This window comes from Haplochromis burtoni, unplaced genomic scaffold (genome assembly GCF_018398535.1).
Source record: "Haplochromis burtoni strain Fernald_Lab_line unplaced genomic scaffold, NCSU_Asbu1 Contig_366, whole genome shotgun sequence".
Lineage (NCBI taxonomy): Eukaryota > Metazoa > Chordata > Actinopteri > Cichliformes > Cichlidae > Haplochromis > Haplochromis burtoni.
Genome location: NW_024582727.1, coordinates 328864 through 352835, shown reverse-complemented (window position 1 = coordinate 352835; position 23972 = coordinate 328864). Strand labels below are relative to the sequence as shown.

Sequence of the window (23972 nt, the reverse complement as noted above, 5' to 3'; positions counted from 1 at the left end):
ACCGCTTGAGGATGCTGAGGACCCTTCTCTTTCTTACCTTCCACTCCGAGTCAGTTAGCCTCAGTTTTCTTATTTTCAGGACAATCCTTAACCCAATTATTCATGTGTCACCACACTAAAAAGAGCCTCATGTTCTCTTCTCCCTCCACTTCTCTGCTGCTCCCTGCTCTGCAGTATTTTATGGTTGTGACATGTACATTGTCAGCGGTGTGGTTAGGTTTGTTTCAGCTTTGTCTTATTTTTCTGTCTCTTCCATGTCATTTTAACTACATGTGTGGAAAATCTCAAATTCTCAGAAAGACAGTCTTTCTAAGTCCATTCACATATATATATTGCAGGTGAACTTCCTACCTTTTAAATTTGGAGGGTATCTCTCCTTTCATGATGGTGTTTGTATATGCTGCTGATCTCCTTTTAAGGTTGAGGGCAATGCCATTGTCTGGACACCTGCTGTTGACTCTTGATGTCACTGTGTCTGTGAAGGTTCTCAGTCATCCAGGTCATCGTAGTCAAAGGATCTTGCAAAGAAAAGCGTCTGGACTTCTTTAAGTTGCTTGAACAGAGGAACAAAAGGACCCCCTGTGTCCTCTCTGTCCAAAATGTGAACATTGGCATCCTCGAAAGAGTGTCCTTTATCCTTAAGATGCAGATGGACTGCTGAGTCTTGTCCTGTGGAGGTGGCTCTTCTATGTTCACATTTGGACAGATGGTTTCAAAGAGGAATGAAAGAAGCCATCTATGTCCACTGTGAGCGACCATCTTTGAACAGAGGCGGTGGTTTACGACACCAACTGTCTGCCATCTATAATCCAGTTTTGAGATCCCTCCCCAGACGCCTTAACGCCCACTCACATCCTGGGCCATCTGATCTCAGGAATTCGCATGATAAGGTGGGGCCCAGTTTCACAATGAGCTCACCTGAAACCCTGGCTGATTGGGACCCACACCCAGTTTCACACCTTGGCTCATGCGATTAGAAGATCATCAGGGGGTCCTTTTGTCCCTCTGTTCAAGCAACTTAAAGAAGTCCAGACGATTTTCTTTGCAAGCTCCTTTGACTCTTGATGTCACTGCAGTTGCTCTGGAACTGTATTGTGTCTTAAGGGAGAGGGTTTTTTTGTCGTTGAAACATGTTTTTCACAGTTCAAGATGGCTGGCAGTAAAGCTGTGGAATATTTAGCCAAACCTGACCCTTGATGTAGGTCTGATGATGTTGGTCGTGGTTGATCCAGGTCTTGGTTTGCCTGCTACTGACACACTGAGGCATTTAATTAATATAATTTTTCATCCCTGCCTGTTAACATGTTCCCTCTCTGATTCTTGCAGTCCTGCCACAAGATAATAATCATTTCAATCTGTATTAAATGACACATACTACTTCTCTTTTAATTAATGTCTCCTCATCTTCCTTTTCCCCTTTTTTGCATTATTTAATCTTATACTGAAATACCCATTTTTTAGAAATCAAAGTTAATTTATCCGCACATTTTATTGCTACAATATTTCACCATGTTTGTTTTTCATAAATTGGACATTTGGACTATTTTATGGTATACCTCTTGAGTCGGCTTTCTGTTTTGGACTTTGAGCTCCCCATATTTGTTCCTGGTGGTACTCAAGTTCAATCTCAGACATCCAATCTGTAGATTCTCAATCACAACTAATCAACCAATGGCTGTTTGTGAATTCAGGCCCGGTAAGTTGTCCCTTATGTAACCCATAATGCCATTAGCGTGTGTCTGCTTGTGGTAATCAGCCCAAACTAACGGTGATAATTTGCTTCTACCGGTTGTCCTCAGCCCAGGTTAACAGTGTTGATTTGCATCTTCCCTCTGGCGATCAGCCCAAACCAACTGTGTTTACAGAATTTTTCTCTGAATGGTGGACCCTCTTACCAAGCACAGAATAATTTCAAATTCCTTGAATCAAATTATTTGTCCTTGAAAAATTCTCTCCACTCTGGATTCTTTATCAATTGAGATTTCAGTGGTCACTGTCTGCTCTCAGTTGCCAGGCACTCTTCTACTCAGTAATTTGTTTGAAGGTAAGCACTCTTTCAGACTCATGGAGTCTAAATCCAGGTTTTCCTGAATCAACATGAAACCAAACTGATTTTCTGAGATTTATTAAAAGAAAGTTAAAACCTCTGCAAAGTGATTGATACAGCACGAACTGGCATAGACAAAAAGATAAAATAATAGCAGCTCCTTTGTAGCCAACAAGTTGGAATCTTTGTGGGAATCTTTGTCTGTTCAGCTGTAGGGAGCTCAGTCCTCACAGTCACGTAGGCACCAACCTGATGATGAACACAGTTCCAATTAGTTTGTTTACAAATATTCACACTCATTCTTTGTTCAAGAAAACTACATACCAATAGTAAGCTGGGCTTCAATAAGGTGAAACACAAATTTTCCATTACAGACCAAATAGAATAGAAATAGATTCTATAATTCTATAATTTTTATAAGCTATAACTATAATATCATCCACAGCAGGTGGCTCATAAGGTTGCTAATAGTATAGCACAACAACAGCAAAACTAACAACAACTACTATGAAGCAGGACAGGCCTTTCTTCTTAATAAAGTTGTATTTAATTACTACAGAAGACTATTGATGCTGCTAATGCTCAAACATGATGAACATTGTGGCGGGGCTTCAGGGGAGGCCGATACACCGGAATTCCATCAGCTCATCACGCCTCGCCTGTACAAAACGTGCCAGGACCTGAGGTGTGTTGTTGTGTGTGGGGGTTGTAGCTGAAAAGCTGCAACTGAGCGTGGTAGAGACAACAACCGAATGTTGAAAATGTGAACTGTGTGGTCGGGTCCATCTTTCACGATAAAAACATATTATCAGGGGTATGAAAATAATGTATTAATAAGTTACATATTGTTAATATTTATAAGAAGTAGCTTAACATGACAAAAGAAATAACAGAGATTTTCTTATGCAGAACTAACTTGCTTTAACTAACGTGCTTTCAATTGCTTTATAACTGCAACTGTAACTGCTCCAGTAGGAACACCAACTGTATGTTAAACACAAAGTATTGCAAAGGTCTTTTGGGTCCACTTGATGATCATGTCTAGTATTTTAAAGGGTAAGTCAAAGCAGGACAATTTGTGCAAAAAGTTAATGGACATAGATAAAATGGATTAGTTTGATCACATTTGGTCTTTTATTTTTTGTTGTTATGTCAGATTTATTCACAGCAGCTCTCATATTTTTGAAAATTGTAACGTAGTTTGGCTCAAAAATTGTAAAAGGGCTGATTCTTATATAGCGCTTCTCTACTCTCCCAGAGTGCTCACAGTGCTTTATACACCCACTGTACGCACTTTTTTCCCAAGAATATTTGGCATGCAGACTGGAGCAGCCAGGGATCAAACCACCAACCTTCCGATTAGTAGATGACCTGCTTTACCTCATGAGTGACACCCCATCAAGCAAGGTGGTAGGTAAGCAGACTCAGCAGATATTTTGGGTCCCCAGATATGACCAATTTATTTACAGTGAACTCCATAACACATGAAAGTTAAACCTAAGATCCCCAGATTAACTCATAATAATAAAAATCTAAAAGCATATGGCCTAGGCAGCACAGCTCACCGCTCCTCCTCAGGGAAATGAGAAAGACATAAAGCTCACTACTCCACTGATTAGCTCATTTACATAAATCCCTCTAAGATAACTCTTGATAAGTTAGTCCGTAATCTCGAAAAACACAAAAACAAAGAAAACTTTCCTTAAAAAACTCCTCCTCTTGGTTAAGGCCGGTGATGGCAGGTATGGTGATGATCCCAAATACCTAACACCTAAGGCTCAAAACAAAGAAACAAAGGTAAGTATGAACAAAGGAACAAACAGTCTCTGACTGATTGCAAATGCCAGCCTAATCCATCTGTCAATCTCTTGCTCCCCTCTCCCCTGGCTCGTAAACCTGAAATCCTGAGATACTTAAACGCCTCTGCTTGGTGCAGCAAATTATCCCTGACCTGGAGTGAGCACTTCACCCTTTTTTAGCTGAGGGCCATGGCCCCAGATTTATAAGTGCTAGTTCTCATTCCTGCTGCTTTACACTTAGCTGTGAACTGCTCCAGTGCGAGCTAGAGGCCACCACGTGATAAAGCCAATAGAACGACATCATCTGCAAAAAGCAGAGATGAGATTCTGAGGCCACCAAAGTAGAAGTCCTTTGCCACCTGGCTACACCTATTATGAAAGAATAGGTGACAAAGGGCATTCCTGGTGGCAACAGTTAAATGGTAAATGGTAAATGGCCTGTATTTATATAGCACTTTACTAGTCCCTAAGGACCCCAAAGCGCTTTACATATCCAGTCATCCACCCATTGGTGATGGCAAGCTACATTGTAGCCACAGCCACCCTGGGGCGCACTGACAGAGGCGAGGCTGCCGGACACTGGCGCCACCGGGCCCTCTGACCACCACCAGTAGGCAACGGGTGAAGTGTCTTGCCCAAGGACACAACGACCGAGACTGTCCAAGCCGGGGCTCGAACCGGCAACCTTCCGATTACAAGGCGAACTCCCAACTCTTGAGCCACGATCGCCAGTTGACCAAACTCATGAGGTTGTGTCTTTAGAAAACAACTGTCCGAATTAAACATTGTGCTTGCAGGTCAAATACAACCCTCCAGTCACATCCATTATCAGCAGTTCTCCACTACACGCCTTTGGAGTAGAGGGTCGCAAGCTCGATTCCCGCCTGGCATACCGGAGTGAGAGAGATAAATAAGTCATGCTGGCTCGGTCATCGCCCTGACCAACAAGGTCCACATCAGGTGTTGAGGAACCAGCGCACCCTGATGAGAAGTGGCCTACTGGAACAAGAAGGCATCGGTGGGCAAGAGAAGAAAATAGGGTTTTGTTGGAATGCTATTATGCAAGGAACCCTGGCGGAAGGGATTGCATGGATAGGATCAGGGATGTATGAAATCGTCGATACCCAACATCATCATTGACGGCAAAACAACTAGTAGCTCAATGTTCCAACATTCAGAAGAAGGGACTGCTCTCACAGGAAGAGATTGACGAGGTACAACACATATGCTACAGCAAGGGGGAGCCATCAGAGATTGGTTAGAGGAGCAAAACACCAGCTACTGGTAAGACTGAGCAGTCGCCCGAGACTGCAAGACTAGGCTGACCAGCCGGTGCACTGCCTGGATTGATTACAAGAAGGCCTATGACTCAATACCCACACCTGGATCCTGGAATGCCTAGACCTATACAAGATCAACAGGACCCTAAGAGCCTTCATCGGAACTCAATGGGGATGTGCTGTACAATGCTAGATGCCAACTTCAAGCCCATAGCACAAGTCACCATCAAGTGTGGGACCTACCAAGGAGATGCTCTGTCCCCACTGCTGTTCTGCATAGGCCTGAACCCCCTCATTGAGATCATTGACAAGACTGGCTATGGATACCGACTATGGAATGGAGCAGTTGTCAGCCACCTCCTGTAGATGCATGACGTCAGGCTGTATGCCAAGAGTGAACGAGACATTGATTTACTGATCCACGCTACCAGGATATACAGCAATGACATCGGAATGTCGTTCCAACTGGAGAAGTGTAGTCAGATGATAACAAAGAGAGGGAAGGTAGTCAGAACTACCAGAAGGCAACATTGCAGACATAGAAGACAGCTACAAGTACCTAGGAATCACAGGCAAATGGGAACCATGAAGAGGCCACTAGGAAAGCTGCAACTACCAAGTACCTGCAGAAGGTCTGGGGTCCTGAGGAGTCAGCTGAATGGTAAGAACAAGATCCGGGCTATCAACACCTATGCCCTGCCCGTGATCAGGTACCCTACTGGGATAATAAGTTGGCCAAAGGAGGGAGATACAAGCCACTGACATCAAGACCAGGAAACTCCTGACCCTGCATGGAGGGTTTCACCCCAAACAGATGGACAAAATGGTGACTGCTAACAAACCAGACATAGTGGTGGTAAATAAACAGAAGACAGCCGTACTGATAGATGTAGTGGTTCCAAATGACAGCAACATCAGGAAGAAAGAACATGAGAAACTTGAGAAATATCAAGGGCTCAGAGAAGAGCTGGAGAAGATGTGGAGGATGAAGGTAACAGTGGTCCCAGTGGTAATCGAAGCACTTGGTGCGGTGACTCCCAAGTTAGGCGAGTGGCTCCAACAGATCCCAGGAACAACATCGGAGATCTCTGTCCAGAAGAGTGCATTCCCAGGAACAGCTAAGATACTGGGCAGGACCCTCAAGTTCCCAGGCCTCTGGTAGAGGACTCAAGCTTGAAGGATAGGCCGCCCACTGGGGTGAGAGAGGGATTTATTTGGCCTGTTGGAACCTGCCAGTTTCCTCCGGTAACCTACAAGCTAACTAAGCCAGATAGGACTCCTCTTTCAACTTAACAGCTCCCTTCATCTAGTTTGGGGATTACCGCCATGACAAACACCAACTAGTGTTGTAGTTCTGTAACTAAGTTTAAGAATATAATTCACCCACTGTTATCATCTTCAAAGCCCTGTACCAACACAGCTACAAGATTGCTACTCAAACAGAGATCGATTATCTTGTTAACAATTTTACCTCTTCACTATGTATCCATCCATCCATCTTCATCCGCTTTATCCGAGGCCGGGTCGCGGGGGCAGCAGCCTAAGCAAAGAGGCCCAGACCTCCCTCTCCCCAGCCACCTCCTCCAGCTTATCCGGGGGAACACCAAGGCGTTCCCAGGCCAGCCGAGAGATATAATCTCTCCAGCGTGTCCTGGGTCTGCCCCGGGGCCTCCTCCCGGTGGGACATGCCTGGAACACCTCACCCAGGAGGCGCCCAGGGGGCATCCTTGTCAGATGCCCGAACCACCTCAGCTGGCTCCTTTCGATGTGGAGCAGCAGCTGCTCTACTCTGAGCCCCTCCGGATGGCCGAACTTCTCACCCTACAGTGGGGCAAAAAAGTATTTAGTCAGCCACCGATTGTGCAAGTTCCCCCACTAAAATGATGACAGAGGTCAGTAATTTGCACCAGAGGTACACTTCAACTGTGAGAGACAGAATGTGAAAAAAAAATTCCATGAATCCACATGGTAGGATTTGTAAAGAATTTATTCGTAAATCAGGGTGGAAAATAAGTATTTGGTCAATAACAAAAATACAACTCAATACTTTGTAACATAACCTTTGTTGGCAATAACAGAGGTCAAACGTTTACTATAGGTCTTTACCAGGTTTGCACACACAGTAGCTGGTATTTTGGCCCATTCCTCCATGCAGATCTTCTCGAGAGCAGTGATGTTTTGGGGCTGTCGCCGAGCAACACGGACTTTCAACTCCCGCCACAGATTTTCTATGGGGTTGAGGTCTGGAGACTGGCTAGGCCACTCCAGGACTTTCAAATGCTTCTTACGGAGCCACTCCTTTGTTGCCCGGGCGGTGTGTTTTGGATCATTGTCATGTTGGAAGACCCAGCCTCGTTTCATCTTCAAAGTTCTCACTGATGGAAGGAGGTTTTGGCTCAAAATCTCACGATACATGGCCCCATTCATTCTGTCCTTAACACGGATCAGTCGTCCTGTCCCCTTGGCAGAAAAACAGCCCCATAGCATGATGTTTCCACCCCCATGCTTCACAGTAGGTATGGTGTTCTTGGGATGCAACTCAGTATTCTTCGTCCTCCAAACACGACGAGTTGAGTTTATACCAAAAAGTTCTACTTTGGTTTCATCTGACCACATGACATTCTCCCAATCCTCTGCTGTATCATCCATGTGCTCTCTGGCAAACTTCAGACGGGCCTGGACATGCACTGGCTTCAGCAGCGGAACACGTCTGGCACTGCGGGATTTGATTCCCTGCCGTTGTAGTGTGTTACTGATGGTGACCTTTGTTACTTTGGTCCCAGCTCTCTGCAGGTCATTCACCAGGTCCCCCCGTGTGGTTCTGGGATCTTTGCTCACCGTTCTCATGATCATTTTGACCCCACGGGATGAGATCTTGCGTGGAGCCCCAGATCGTGGGAGATTATCAGTGGTCTTGTATGTCTTCCATTTTCTGATGATTGCTCCCACAGTTGATTTTTTCACACCAAGCTGCTTGCCTATTGTAGATTCACTCTTCCCAGTCTGGTGCAGGTCTACAATACTTTTCCTGGTGTCCTTCGAAAGCTCTTTGGTCTTGGCCATGGCGGAGTTTGGAGTCTGACTGTTTGAGGCTGTGGACAGGTGTCTTTTATACAGATGATGAGTTCAAACAGGTGCCATTCATACAGGTAACGAGTGGGGGACAGAAAAGCTTCTTACAGAAGACGTTACAGGTCTGTGAGAGCCAGAGATTTTCCTTGTTTGAGGTGACCAAATACTTATTTTCCACCCTAATTTACGAATAAATTCTTTACAAATCCTACCATGTGGATTCATGGATTTTTTTTTCACATTCTGTCTCTCACAGTTGAAGTGTACCTCTGGTGCAAATTACTGACCTCTGTCATCATTTTAAGTGGGGGAACTTGCACAATCGGTGGCTGACTAAATACTTTTTTGCCCCACTGTAAAAGATCTCTGATATATGTCGATGCTTGTCCATGCAGAGCCCTGAATGTCAAAGTCATAATCTTAAAGTGGACTCTGATTTTAATGGGGAGCTAGTGCAGCAGGATCAGCAGGGGTGTGACATGAGAGTACTTGGAAGACTTGGTCAGAAGCCTTGTAGCAGTATTCTGAACACTTTGCAGACATTCCATGGAGGCCTTCCATGGTGAAACTTAGTCTATTAGACTCCATGCCCCAGATTTCACTCCATGAGAGTTTCCTCTTTTCCACACTCTCCCAATTCATCCAGCAACCCTGCTTGGCCAGTACCACGGCTCTGGCATGTCTGGCCGTTTCCTCCTGTCGACGCACCTATTCCACCACCATTTTTCGACGTTCAGTTACAGATGCCTGTTGCGACTGAGGTGTTACTGCGCCATGACCAAATCCTCCTCTTTTCTGTTGGACATGACCCACCACATCATGATGCCGAAGAGCGGATTTCGCCTGTAGCACAGATGTGGCTGGGATCCACTTCCTCCGCGTTGCTAGGGTGGGAGCAGTGCCTCTCACTATGGGGTCCCAGGAGTCCATGAGTGACATCTCAAGCCTCACTTTTGCACATTTAAACTCCTCGACCAGGCAGGGGATAGGCAATGACAGTATCCCGTCGCTGTAGAGTCCAACGTTGCTGAGGCATTTGGGAAGTCCGAGCCACTTCTTAACGTAGGAGCTCACTAGCTTCTCTAGTCGATTGGCATGATTGAGTGAGACCTCGTACATTGTCAACGGCCACAGTAGTCTGGGTAATAACCCAAACTGGAAGCACCAGAGCTTCAGTTTCTCTGGGAGTGCAGTGTTGTTAATCCACTTGAGGTCATCAACCAAGTTCTGCCTTAATTGTTCTAGTTGCTACGTATCATTGAGGTCTGCATTATACCACCGTAGCAGGCTCTTTATGGGCTTCTCTAAGACTGTTGGAATTGGTTCTCCACTGATATAGAATTGCTCGGCTGTCAGTTTTCCTTTTATGATGGAGATGCTGTGAGATCTACTTGGCTTAAACTCCATTTTTGCCCATTCTATGTTTTCCAGGAGCTTCTGTAGCAATCGCCTAGTACATGGTTTTGTTGTTGTAGTGATGTCATGTCATCCATGTAGGCCCGAATGGGAGGAAGACGAACGCCACTCTTGAGTCTCTCACCTCCCACTACCCACCAGGATGCCCGTATGACCAACTCCATTGCCATGATAAATGCAAGAGGGGAAATCGTGCAGTCTGCCATAACTCCAATTTCCAGGTGCTGCCAGGCTGTAGTGGTGTTCTCAGCTGTCACACAAAACTGTAAATCCTGAAAGTAGGTCTTGACCAGTCCTGTGATGTGGTTTGGTACACTGAAATAGTTGAAGGCAATCCACAAGATCTTGTGCGGAACTGACCCAAAGGCATTGGCAAGGTCTAAAAAGACCACTTGAAGGTCTCTTCGTTCTTTCTTGGCAGTTTGAATCTGGTGCCAGATGATGCTGGCATGCTCCAGACATCCCGAGAAGCCCCGGATGCCGGCCTTCTGCACTGATGTGTCAATATATAGTAGTTTCTTTGCAGGAAGGTAGATAGCCTTTGGGCCAAGACACTGAAGAAGATCTTTCCCTCTACGTTCAGCAGGCTGATCTGGCGAAACTGGCTGAGCATGGAGACAGCTGGTGAAATAATCAAGTGCAAGGCAGCTGTTGCCTGGGAGCCAAGGAAACCTCTTTCTATTGAAGAGGTGGAGGTAGCCCCACCTAAGGCCCATGAAGTTCGTATTAAGATCTCTGCTACAGGCGTGTGTCATACAGATGCCTACACTCTGAGTGGCAGTGACCCTGAGGGGCTTTTCCCTGTCATCTTGGGACACGATGGTGCTGGAACATTTGAAAGTGTTGGCGAAGGTGTTACCAAGTTTAAGCCAGGTAATACTGTCATCCTGTTGTATGTGCCTCAGTGTGGTGAATGCAAATTCTGCAAAAACCCCAAGACTAACCTTTGCCAGAAAATTAGAGTAACCCAGGGTCAGGGTCTGCTTCCTGATAAGACGCTTTACTTGCAGGGGAAAGCAAGTGTATCACTTCATGGGGACCAGCACCTTTTCTGAGTACACTGTAGTGGCTGACATCTCTCTGGCCAAGGTGAATGAGAAGGCTCCGCTGGATAAAGTGTGCCTTCTCGGATGTGGCATTTCTACAGGATATGGTGCTGCTCTTAATACTGCCAAGGTTGAACCTGGTTCCACATGTGCTGTGTTTGGCCTTGGAGCTGTGGGCTTGGCCGTTATAATGGGCTGCAAGGCTGCTGGAGCAACCAGGATCATCGGTGTGGACATCAACCCTGATAAGTTTGAAAAAGCCAAGGAGTTTGGAGCCACTGAATTTGTAAACCCAAAGGACCACAGCAAGCCAATCCAGGAGGTTCTGGTGGAGATGACTGATGGGGTGTGGACTACTCATTTGAGTGCATTGGAAATGTGCAAATTATGAGAGTTGCTTTGGGGGCATGCCACAAGGTTGGGGTGAGAGTGTCATCATTGGTGTAGCTGGAGCTGGACAGGAGATCTCCACCAGACCATTCCAGCTGGTGACAGGTCGCGTGTGGAGAGGCACAGCCTTTGGAGGGTGGAAGAGTGTGGAGAGTGTTCCTAAACTGGTGGAAGATTACATGAGTAAGAAGCTGAAGGTGGATGGGTTTGTAACCCACACACTGCCCTTTGAGAAGATCAATGAGGGATTTGACCTCATGCATGCTGGAATGAGTATCCACACAGTGTTGACTTTCTGAAGTGTACTTTTGACTGTTAGATGTTTTTACTAACGGTAAGATATGTTTGACTGATCCATTTCAATTAAAACCTCTGTAAAACCACAAAAAAAAAGAAAAAAGAAACTGGCTGATGGATGAGGAGTTTTTCTCCTTAGGGATCAGAATACCTCCTGCTCTTCACCAAGCCTTTGGAATCACTCCTTTCTGCCACGCTACCTTCATCAGCTTCCACAGGTATTTGAAGACTCGTGGGGTGTTTTTATAGAGCCTATATGAGATGCCATTAGGTCCTGGGGCCAATGCTGCTCTAAGCCTGCTTTACTACCTTCTCCACTTCACTCCATGTAGGTGGTCTTATGTCCATTTGGTGTTCAGGTGCCTGGATAGGTGGCATATCACTCAGAATGGTAACTGGCTCATGCCTCTGATCATCAGAGTAAGTTTTCCTCAGATAGTCTTCCAGGTCTTTTATGGGCATTTTGAGGCACCCGCTCTTCTCTTCAACAAAAGGCCTTAACAAAGTTGTATGGGTTGCTGTAGAAAAGGGTCCTTGTCCATTCTTTCTTCTTATGTTGTAGTCTGAGGTGTTCTGCTCTTTGCAGCTTAGTAAGTTGTTACTTTATTTCCTCCTGCAGTGCAGTGAGTCCCTCCCTTTCTGTCTCATATGCCCTCCTCCACTGTTTCCTGAGTTGTCTTCTCTCTTTCACTAATCTATCAATTTCCCGCTGTCTCCTGGACTTTAACTGGTTTAAATGGCCTTTCTGCTGTCTCTGAGTCTTGTTCTTTACCCCAAATTGCTCAGCCCCATAGCTGTAGATGATGGTTCCCAGGTTTTCCAGCTTCCTTTCAACTGGACCCTTTTGTTGATCTAGTATAAGAGCCAGTTCCGAGTCAATGGTTTCCCATTCTCTTTTCTCACTGGATCTGGGCCACAGAATCTGATCTTTCCTAGCTTCCAGCTTCCTTTTTCCTTGCTGGTAGCGGTTGGCTAGACTCAGTGTTGGAAGATTCTGTTGGCTGTTTCTGGATGAACTCTGGGCTGGAACCGTAGTGTTGATTGTGGCTGGCTTACATCTATACACAAGTGTGTTGCTAGCTGTTAGTGGCTAAACTCCAAGTTAGGGGCTGATATTAAATGGCCGGGCCCTGAGCTAGAATCTAATATTGGGTGTGGCTGGCTAAGTTCTAGACTGGGAACTGCTACTGGCTGGATTTGACTGAGTTCTGATCTGGAGACTATGGGGGAGTCTGTATGACAATGAACTTCGAACGGGGTGCTGAGACCCCGAGGGCTGTGAGGATTCTCCTGCCTCTGGACTTCAATCGACTGATTTGACTTACTTATTAAAAAGTATGTGTCAATGTGAGGCCCCTTTCTCAGCTCACTGAGGCACTTCTTCTTGCCTTGGTGGATTTTAAGGCCCATGTCAGTTGTTAGTTTTGACCAGCCACAAATGCAGTTCTGCAGTTTCTTTCCTACCATCATTGATGGTCCATTATTAGCCATGCTGGTTGATCTATTCATCGTTGGTACTGTTCCGTGGTTCGTTCCAATTAAATCCATCCAGAAAGGGTTTTCTTCCGCCCCTGCTCTCGCAGACCCTAGGGGTATCTTCTCCTTTGAGATTTCTGTAGCAATAATGAAAATTACAATAGTCCAAACGAGATGCAACAAATGCATGTATGACCATTTCCAGTTCATAGCGGGACACAATGGGACTCAGCTTAGCAATGTTTCTCAAATGATAAAAACAAGAGAGAACCAGGGATTTAACATGAGCATCCAAAGTCAGAGCTTTGTCAAAAGTTACTCCAAGATTCCTAGTAGAGGATTTGGCGAATGTAGCAAGAGGACTTCAATTTTCCATAACTTTTGGCACAACATTAGCCACCCAGCCGAACCTGCTCCCCACCAGCAAGCGGGAGAGGGAATCAGCCGCAACTATCTCCGGCAGATGGACCAGCAACAGGGATGAATGGGAACTGATGGCCGGCCGCGTGGCAAGTGGCAGGGGTGCAGCAAACGTGGACAGAACCTGCAGCTCTCAAGCAGCTTGACAGGTGGGCAGCGTGCTGGACTGGATGGTGCACTTTCCTTCAGTGTGGGAATGTCATGTTCTGCCCGTGCGCCGACCTCCGGCTCCGTCAGAGCAGGTCCCTCCCGCGTGCTGACCTCCGGTTCTGGCAGTGGAGGTCGCCTCCCTCCCCCATGCAGTTTGAGGGCTGGCGGTGGTGTCAGCCAGGAACCGACCCAAGCTGCCAGACTCATTGTCAGCTGCTTCCAGGGCTCGGACCAGTCCTGGAGCTATTCCCCCTGGCGTCAAAACACTGCCTTCTGCCCTCTCTGCATGGTAGCAAGTTTCGGGCCAGCACCTCCACTGGTTTGCCCGGTTGTGGTTCTGCCATGCCACCTCCTGGGTTTCAGCACAAATGTAATGAGAATGAAGGACCCGACCACATATTTCACTGGTTTACACACTTTATTTCAGTTGCTTTTGCCTTCAAACAGCCGCAGCTTTTCAGCTGCCTCCTACACAAAACAACCACAAACTCAGCCACACCACAAACCACGCCTGCCACAGCGTTGTTTTCAATAAATTGCGTGCTCAAAAAATGTTTTGCTTCACTCCCATTTCTGTTTGTTGCATGTTGAAACTCTACTTGGAAACTTGTTAAGATCCAACCATGCAAAATACGATTTTTTTTGCCATTTTTCAAGTGGTCTTAAACTTTTGATCGGGACTGTATTTAGAGTTATTTATGATTTGTTTTGCCTTTGCCACATAATCTTGCTTCATATATTTAATGTCTTCAGTATGTATCTACAATGTTGAAATGAGCAAAAATAAAGAAAAGTCATTAACTGAGAAGGTTTATTCAGTATTTTGACTTGTGATGTATACCAGTCTATTTACCATTTACCGCCCCACCAAGTGACTCCAAAAAGGATGGGAACTCAAAACAGTCATGAGACAAACAACGTGATCCAAGGGCAGGGAAATAATTCTCGTTCATCCAGGAAACTTAAAAATGCTGGCATTGAACAGGAAGAACAGCCAGCTGTGCCAGAGTGACCGAGGCCGAGAGCACCCCATCCCCGAAGTGGCCTGAGCGAGCCCCAGGTTCCAGGCCCCGACAAGCAGCCACCAAGGAGTGAGCCGGTGTGTATCTGGACGCCCATCCCCGGACACAAAGAATCACCAACGCACCGATGTCTGAGGGCATCTGCCACTGGCAGGGGAAGTGGTGGGGGAAATAGGCCTCCATAACTTGGAGGACCTGGGATGTCCCCAGAGAGGTGGCGTCTGATACCCGACCTGACATATGGACACAGACAAACAGGCACACACAGATACAAACATCCATTCCCACCCTCATGCTCTCATATGCAATTACTCAACACTCACCCAACGTGGAGACAGACATAGAGAGACACTGTACACACAATCACACTCCCCAAGCATACTCTAAGCCCCGGGTCTAGGTACCCTAGCCTCTGGAGGGGGAAACTGCACCCAGACCCAGGTGGTGTTACCCTTTTCCCTGCGGTGGGGAGGCAGACCGCCCCGACTCCGCAGCAGCAGGAGGCCCCACACTCCAGACCGCAGTCGGACGGCCAACTCCTCCTCCTAGCCCCCCCGCTCCAGCAGGCCGCAGAGAAGGGGGTGAGAGAAGACTCCAAACCTCCCTCCACCCGCTCATTGTAGTGTTGATGCATGTGTGTTCTAAGGTGCATTTAAAACCCAGGAGGGCATGGAGCTACCTGCCAGAGAGCAGCAGGTAAGCGCATGCCCTCCTGCTAGCCCTCAATGTCTACGTGTATTTAAAATTGAGAGGTGGGCAACGACGCCAGGGGTGGGTGTACACCCTGATGGTACTTTGGATTCCGTGTACGTGCCCACCCCCAAGATCCTATATGTATGTGTAATGAGAGTGTGAGTAATGTGAATGTCTAAGTTGTGGGATAAAATTGAGGCAGAGGCAGCCAGAAGGGGACAGAGGGGGGGTGCCTCCTCTGCACCCTGGTGACATACCCCTACTCCAAGGCCCTGCATGTGTGGGTGATTGTGGTGGAGCGGGAAGAGGGAGGCAGCTGGAGATGGGGAGGGAAGGAAGGGAGGGGCAAGTGACCCCTCCCTGGGGCCAGCTTCCCCGCTGACCCCAGTAGGCACCCCCATACCCTGCAATCCGCCAGGGAAAGGGGGCCCAGGCCCATCCGGAAAGGGGCCCAGTACAGCAGCGACGCCCAGCCCTGCAGAGTCCGGGACAGCCCACCCGACCCCACCTCAGAGAAACCTGCACCCACCCCATCATCCACTCTTCTTCCAGACTACACAAGACAATAGACGCCCAGGCTGAGATCTTCCTCCACCTCTCCTGTATCTCCCTCCTCCTGCAGAGTGAGTTCCTGAAGAGAGGAGAGCTACTGCAAGATGTAACAACCTTCCCCCCACCAGTTGAAGAGCCCCCCAGGTGGCTCGATGCACCGGCAGCACCCTGCGCCAGGACTGGGCCCCCATACACCCACCCGCCCACATCCCTGGCAACACACCAACCAGGACCCAAGCCCCCGAGGCCCAGCCAGGGCCCCAGCCCAGAGATGGAGCACCCCTAGAACCTCATGCCCATCCCGGACCCACCCTGGGGCAGCCAGGCTACCAGATCAGTAACCCACGTCTGTCAGCACAGACCCTCCCCTAGCCCCACTGCACGCAGCCACGAGGAAACCGTCACCTAAGAGCCAACAGAGACCTTAATAGGCCATGACCGCTACCCCAGGTTGAGCCCTCCAAGGAAGATGCTCCTGGGGAACCCCCCGATGCCCTAAGCCTGTCTCTACCCCCACACCAATCACAACAGTGAAGGTGGGACCACACTATGACCCCCCACCCCCACTAGGTGATGGAGCTGATCAAAGGAGCCCAGAGCAATTGATCTGATGTGGTGGCAGAGGCTGTATCAAGACTAATGTAATCTAATAGATAATTTCTATATTGGTTAGAATTAAGATTATTTTTATTTTTCCAGTTCATGAGGACTGTTTTCTTGGATATGCATAGGGCAGTGAAAACCATATGGGCTATATTCTTATCTGTAGTGACATTATTATTATCTTCACATATCTCACGCCAAAACTTCTGAACTGGTGGACAGAACCAAAGAGCGTGGATATAATTGTCCGGTGAATTGGTTTGGCAGTGTGAGCAGTTGTTGGTAGACGTAAAGCCCATCTTGAACATCCGATGACCTGTATAGTGTACTCTATGTAATATTTTGTATTGAATTAATTGAAGACTGGGATTTCTAATTAGATGAAAGGTTTTTAAGCAAATCTGAGACCAGAAGTTTTGGTCTAAGTTAACTGATAAATCCGCTTCCCATTTTGCAATAGGAAGTAATAGTGATTGATCTGTTTTAGAAAGCATTCTGTATATTTTGGAAAGTAATTTGGGGGTTTTAAGAGTAAGAAATTGAACCACACTTGATGGAGTTTGTAGTTCAACTTGACCCGGTTTAAATTTCTTTTTTACTATGGATTTAATTTGTTGATATTCTAGAAATCTTTTCTTGTTGATCCCATATTGTGTAACTATTCCGTCAAATGGAATAAATTCTGTTCCTTCTAATATATGTTCTAGATATTTGATTCCTTTACCACTCCAATCTGAAAAGTTTATCATATTATTGTTTTGTAATATGTCAGGGTTGTTCCAGATAGGTGTATGTTTGCATGGGATTAATGAAAACTCCGACCATGCTGTCAGAGAAGAGCTGATGTTGACGCTTCTGAAGCATTCATGTCGTTGGATGTTTGAGCTGATAAATGGTAGGTCTGAAATCTCTAGATTATTGCAAAGTGCTTGTTCTACATCTAGCCAAGGTTCATCTAAGAGGGTATGTTTTAGCCATCCTGAGATAAACTCAAGCCTGTTGGCTAAGAAGTAGTGCTGAAAGTTAGGCAGTTCTAGTCCTCCTTTATCCTTGGTCTTTTGTATTGTTTTTAGGTTATACGTGGGGTTTTATTTTTCCAAAGGAATTTGGACATGTATGAATCTAGAGATCTGAACCAATCTTGTGGCGGTTTAGTTGGGATCATTGACAATAAATAATTTATTTTTGGTAAGACCATCATTTTTATACCGGCAACCCTTCCCATGAATGATATGGGTAGACATTTCCATCTTGCCAGATCGCCTTCTACCTTCTTTAAAAGTGGGATATGGTTTAATTTAGTTAGATCTGCAAGCTTGGGAGAAACATTAATACCTAAATATTTTATATTTCCCGATTGCAGTGGTGTAGAAGAAAAATTATGGAAGGAGCAATTAATGGTCTAATGGAAGGACTGTAGATTTTGACCAGTTGACTGAGTAATCTGATATTCTTGCAAAAGAGTTTATCAATTCAATCACCCCAGAGATATTGGTTTGTGAATTTTGGAGAAAAAGTAACACATCATCCGCATAAAGGCTGATTTTATGTTCCACATTCTTGCATTTCATGCTCTTAATTACTGAATTCTCTCTAATTGCTGCTGCTAGTGGTTCAATAAAAATTGCAAACAGTGAAGGGGGAAGTGGGCATCCCTGCCTGGTGCCCCTCAGGAGACAGAAGCTGGAGGATGTTTGGTCATTTGTTCTGACACAAGCTGTTGGGGAATTATATAATATTTTTAACCAGTTAATGAAAGAGGATCCAAAACCAAATTTGTGTAAAGTTGCAAATAGAAATTTCCAGTTAACTCTGTCAAATGCTTTTTCTGCGTCTAAAGAGAATATTGTAGTTTCTAGGTTTTTACTGTATGAGTAGTCTATCAAATTAAGTAATCTACGTGTATTTGTTGATGAGTGCCTACCTTTTATGAAACCAGTTTGGTCAGGATGAATTAAGAGGGGGGTTATTTTCTCCAGTCTCTTTGAGAGAGCTTTGCAGATTATTTTAAGGTCTACATTTATAAGGGATATTGGACGATAGCTTGAGGGATATACAGGGTCTTTGCCTGGTTTTAGCAGGAGATTAATGTTTGCAGAATTCATATTTGATGGAAGTCTGCCCTTTTCTTTAATTTCCAACAACGTTCTGTAGAAAACTGGTGCTAGAATCGACCAGAATTCTTTGTAGAATTCTGCAGGAAAGCCTCTGGACCTGGAGCCTTATTATTGGGCATACTTATCAGGGCTTCCTGGAGTTCACCTGGTGTCAGTGGTGAATCCAGTGCCATTGCTTGAGTGTCAATAATTTTGGAAGAGTTATGTTGTCCAAAAACTGATCAATTTCTTTTTTAGATGGGTTTATTTGTGGTGAATACAACGTTTTATAGAAATTCCTGAAAATGTTATTTATTTGTTTCGGGTCATATACTGTGTTCCCAGATGAATCTTGAACAGCACATATAGTTGTTTTGTCTTAATTTATTTTTAGCTGGTTTGCTAGAAATTGACCGGATTTATTACCATGTTCATAATTTTGTAAGCGTAGTCTTTGTACTAAGAATTTATTTATTTTTCTTATCAATTATCTTATTTAATTCTAGTTTTGTTTTGCATATTTTGTTCAATGTTTCCTGATCTTGGTGGGACGCGTAGGCTTCTTCTAGTGATTTGATGTTTTTTTATAATTCCTGAATATTTTTGTTTTCTTCTTTCTTTTTATGTGGTGAGAAAGAAATTATTTTACCTCTCATCACAGCTTTCCCTGCTTCCCATAGAACAGATGCTGATGTTCCGGGAGTGTCATTATAGTCTAAATATGATATCATATAAAACTGGGATAAACTGGGATAGTGCTGGCGTTTCATTTTTAAACTTGAGGGCGTCAAACCAGACACGGATGGTATTTTTAACAAAGAGGTTTGATGTGTCTTTCATCAGATCTTTATACTTTGCGGAGTACAGGTAAGTGCTGAGCGGTAAAGGGGTAGTGCTTGTCCTTTCTAAATTTACCCAGGGTAAGGTTGTCGTTGAAAACCAGCATGAGGCCGCAGAAAGCTGGGCAGCCCAGTAAGTACCATTTGAGGTTTGGAACACACAGACCTCCCCTGTCATACGGGAGATATAGTAGCGAAAGGCGCAGTCTGGCTCTTCTGTTATTCCAAATGAATTTAATGAATATTGTGTTTGCCTTTGTGAAGAAGTCATCTGGAGGGCTGAGAGGAATGACTTGGAAGTGACTCTTTTTTAAAATATTTAATGAAGTCTCTTTAAGCAGTGATGTAGTATTATTCTTGTGCATTAGTGTTAAAGATACAGGAGCATGATCGCTGATAGCTATAGGGTGAATCTGTGTCTGAAATGCCACTGAAGGATTCATTGTGAATGAGTTTATCTAATTAAATTGCAGCTTTTCTGTCAATATTTTGAAAATAAAAATATCCTTCCTGCCATTTGGGGAATGATGTCAAAAGTTTGAGAACAACCCCCCCCCCCCCACCAAAAAATAAAAAAACAAAAAAAAGTTCATGCTCCTTACTATTTTATATAGCACCAGACCCCTACGGCACCTACAATGGATGGTGGGGCCTTGTCAAAAGGTGGGCCCGGGTGACCCTGTCGTGAGCAGGGTAAGCTGATTCCTTCTCGTTTCTGTCTGAATCACTCTATTCCCTTACCCAGTGTTCATGATCATCCCTCAGTATTTCATTTTCCCCATAGCAGTGGTCTTTTGAATGTGCATATGATCAAAGCTATTAATTAGATTACCCCGGTTAGTAGTCTTACTACTCAACAACAAAGGTGTCATACTCCTGCTGCAATATTTTTTATCTTAAGATGGATTTTCAGTTGCTGCCTTTTTTGAGCTATTGAGTTTCTCTAATTAAGCCCGACACACCCCATTGGCAAAAAAAAATAACTTAACATTACTATTATTTAAAGAATTAGTTTGTCTGTGTGACTTGAATTTTAACATGCTAACCTAATGAGGCAACAGCAGGCGATGTACTCTTTAGTGTCTCTTTTTTCAGTATTCTATTATAAGCCAAGAAGTGAGATCAACTCCTACTGGATAACTATTTTCTGTGTAGAAAGAGGGGGAAATTCTTGCTGGACAGTAAGGCTCGAAGGTCGTCTTGTTGCTTGGAGGTTCAGAAGAATGCTGACAGATTTTCATACCTCATACTTTACACCTCAAAGTTAATATAAGCAACAACAACAAAAAATATATTTTACAATCCTTAAATGAGTCAATGACTACAAGGGATTTTCATAAAAGTAGTAAAAACCATCCTTATATTGTGTTTATAATTACTTTTAAAAGTAAATGTAAAAAGGCGTTGGATTAAGTGTTTAGAAATGACAGCCATTTTTGTAAATAGTCCCTGTGTTTTAAGAGGCTTGAGTAACCGGACAAACTAGCATGATATTAGTTACAAGGACTTCACTCACTATGTGTTAACAGACCTCTCTGCATTGAATCATATCTGTTATTAACCTCTGTCTCTCTTCCACAGCATGTCTTTATCCTGTCTTCCTTCTCTCACCCCAACCTCACAGCAGTGGCCCCGCCCCTCCCTGAGCCTGGTTCTGCCGGAGGTTTCTTCCTGTTAAAAGGGAGTTTTTCCTTCCCACTGTCGCCAAACTGCTTGCTCATAGGGGGTCATATGATTGTTGGGTTTTTCTCTGTATCTATGAAGCGCCTTGAGGTGACTTTTGTTGTGATTTGGCGCTATATAAATAAAATTGAATTGAATTGAATTTTGAAAGTAGAAACAAATTACACACTATCCCTTCTTAGTTTTGGTCAGGGAACCTGAAAACACTGTAGTGGTTTTTGTGTATATGTTGTCTATATAAAAGTGTGCTGTGTCTTTGCAGGAGGAAGAGGAAGAGCCGATGGAGGAAGATGAGGCTGTTCAAGAGGAAACAGCAGAGCGGGGGAATCCAAACTAATCCAGATAGAGAGGACACAAACACACCTTCTTAATGGCTGCGCTGCCACTCTGCTTTTGTTGTTCAGACTAAAGCACATGTAACTTTCTACTAGTTTCCCAAAGTTTGTAGACAAACAGCTTTTAGCTTCTACTTTAGGTTAGCAACCAGAGGTGTATTTTGACAAATGGTATTCAAATGTTGATATCTTTACTTTTCAAGGAAAGAATTTGTAATTTTTATGGATGAGGGTGAAGCCGACAGGTTTCAGACAGCCTTATGAAGCACATGAAATCATCCAGCACAGGAGTACACACAGAAACATATATTACTGAGCTCCTTCTACAGCAGTGTCTGACTCTTTACTCTGCTTTCATACACTTGTGATCATCATGCCACACAAAGTATGCTCAGTGTCCTGTTTACAAGATGACACTTTTTCGTCAGAGCCCATAGAGCACCCCCCTATTCCCTGCTGACCATGCTTACACACTTAAACCAGTCAGAGGTCAGCAGTAATACCTCCAACAGCTTTCAATGTGTGTTTAACTGGAGCATTTTATTTTTGTATCTTATTCATACCACCTTATTTCCTACTTCTTATGAACTTATATAACTAAACAAGTGAGAAAATAAGGTTTTAGGAATTTTTTTTTTTTGTTGATTTTTTTTTTTTACTTTTATTTTCAGCAGTACAAAACTTACTATGCTACATTTTGCCTTTGGATCTTAATGAATATCTTGTTTAGGAAATATATCTACTTAAGCATTTTATTTATATACTTTGTAAAGTAGAATTAGTTTGGAACTCTTTTACTTCTTTTTCATAGCCAGATGGTTGTTTGACCTGCTTGTAGGCTGTAATCATAACTAAATGTCCATGCTCTCACTCACTTTGCAATTGAAATTTAACATCAATTGAGGCCAAAGAGCATGGCCCTAAGAGGTCAAGTGCACTACAACTTAAGAAATTCAATTCAATTAAGTTTTATTTATTTAGCGCCAAATCACAACAACAGTCGCCTCAAGGTGCTTTATATTGTAAGGTAGAGCCTACAATAATACATACAGAGAAAAACCCAACAATCATATGACCCCCTATGAGCAAGCACTTTGGCGACAGTGGGAAGGAAAAACTCCCTTTTAACAGGAAGAAACCTCCGGCAGAACCAGGCTCAGGGAGGGGCGGGGCCACCTGCTGTGATCCGGTTGGGGTGAGAGAAGGAAGACAGGATAAAGACATGCTGTCTTTATCCTGTCTTCCTTTATTAATGACAGCAAATAGAAAAATGCCATAAAAGCACACAAAACACAACAGAAGGTGAATAAAACATAGTGGAGAAAGGGGGGAAAAAACACTGCACCAGCTCACAAAAAAAACAGAATTATTAGAAGTATTTTTGAATCATTTGTTCCATCAACCTTTGATTTGTGTCTTGGAGTTTTGTGTGCCTATTAGACCTTTTTTCTATTTGCTGGTATTTTTTTTTAGGTTGCAGTGTGTTTGACTTCTCAGGGCCACTGTAAAGGAAGCAGCAAAAGTGTTATCTCACATCAACTGCTACAGTATCCACAACCTTAGAAATGTTTGAAAGTGGTGACTACATTTAGTTTCTATGACTGTTAACAGAGAGTAAACGAATCATTAGATTTGACCAGAGATCATGGCCTGTCAGATTTTTTTGCCTGTCAGCAAATCTGAAGCTATCCCTTAAAGTGCCAATAAATCCGAATTGGAAAGCCTAAATGCTTCTCTATCACTTAAACTCACTAACACACGTTCACAGTCTCATTCTCTAGTTATTAGCCTGTTTAGCGTCATACTACCTGGAGTAACACATCATCAGAAAGTAATAGTTGCAAAAAACCAAGAACTTTACATTTTATACAAAGCCAGAAAATACTACAGAAGCCGGAATACTATGGGCAGAAATCTGTGCCATCAGAAACTGAATTTGAATAAGTTCAATTTGAATTTGAATTGCTCAGATTGAATCTGAATTGTAACTTGAATAAATGCTTTTGAAAACTGAATTTGAATTAGTCTAATTTGAAATTGAATTTATGGTTTGAAAATGATCATCACTAAATTGAAATTGAATTTTATATTTTGAAAATGAATTGATTTGCTTTGAAACTGCATTTTATCCTTTAAAAATTCAGCTCTCGAATAATTTCAGTTTCACTTCTCACCATTCAGTTTCAGTTCTACAATTCAATTTCAGTTCCAAAATTCAGTTTTTTGGAACTTACATCCGGTTCCGGTTCAAGCGCAGATTAATAGAACTACGTTTTACTAGCGGACCGAAAGTGTTACTGACGGGAATCTACAGCGTCTTGAGCTGAATTAAGACTTCAGAAGTCATTCGTCATGTCGAATGACCAGCGGATAAACTCTCAGGTTGGTAATAAATGTATTACATGTATAAGAACAAGCGTCATGTTAACAAATGATAGCCGTACGAGTAACTTTTATGCTTATTGTAGCTGTTAGCTAAAAACGCTAATTTAGCGTAGTTTGCCCTGAATTCAGCTTTGACAACAAATATGATCGACTGTTTCTAGTAGAATTCCAAAGTTGTCATCTTGGACCCTCTCAGAGTACCCCCTCTGTATGCTTGCAGAGACCCCTACAGTAGGGAAACATGCAAAACGGTGTCCAAACCTTTGTATTTTAGCTTTATTTATGTCTTACACAGCATCCCAACTCTTTAGCTAACTTAATAACTTTAGCTAAAGTGAATAGTTAGTCTAATTCATTAGTGCAGCATTACT

General features: G+C 44.0%; 1 protein-coding gene and 1 pseudogene across 3 annotated transcripts in view; both read left to right on the top strand.

Moving 5' to 3' along the window:
• phf14 (PHD finger protein 14) overlaps positions 1-22259 on the top strand; it is a 144934-nt gene extending 122675 nt beyond the window's left edge. Inside the window, exon 18 of one of the 3 annotated variants that reach the window (XM_042228923.1) lies at positions 21144-22259. In XM_042228923.1, coding sequence (XP_042084857.1) covers positions 21144-21218 — 75 coding nt within the window. In that variant the 3' untranslated portion in view covers positions 21219-22259. Of the gene's footprint in view, positions 1-4643; positions 5200-21143 lie in introns of those variants that run through there. The other 2 variants (XM_042228921.1, XM_042228922.1) reach the window with 2 other exon arrangements.
• On the top strand, positions 8526-11443 carry LOC102309814 (annotated as a pseudogene).
• Positions 22260-23972: the final 1713 nt, after the last annotated feature.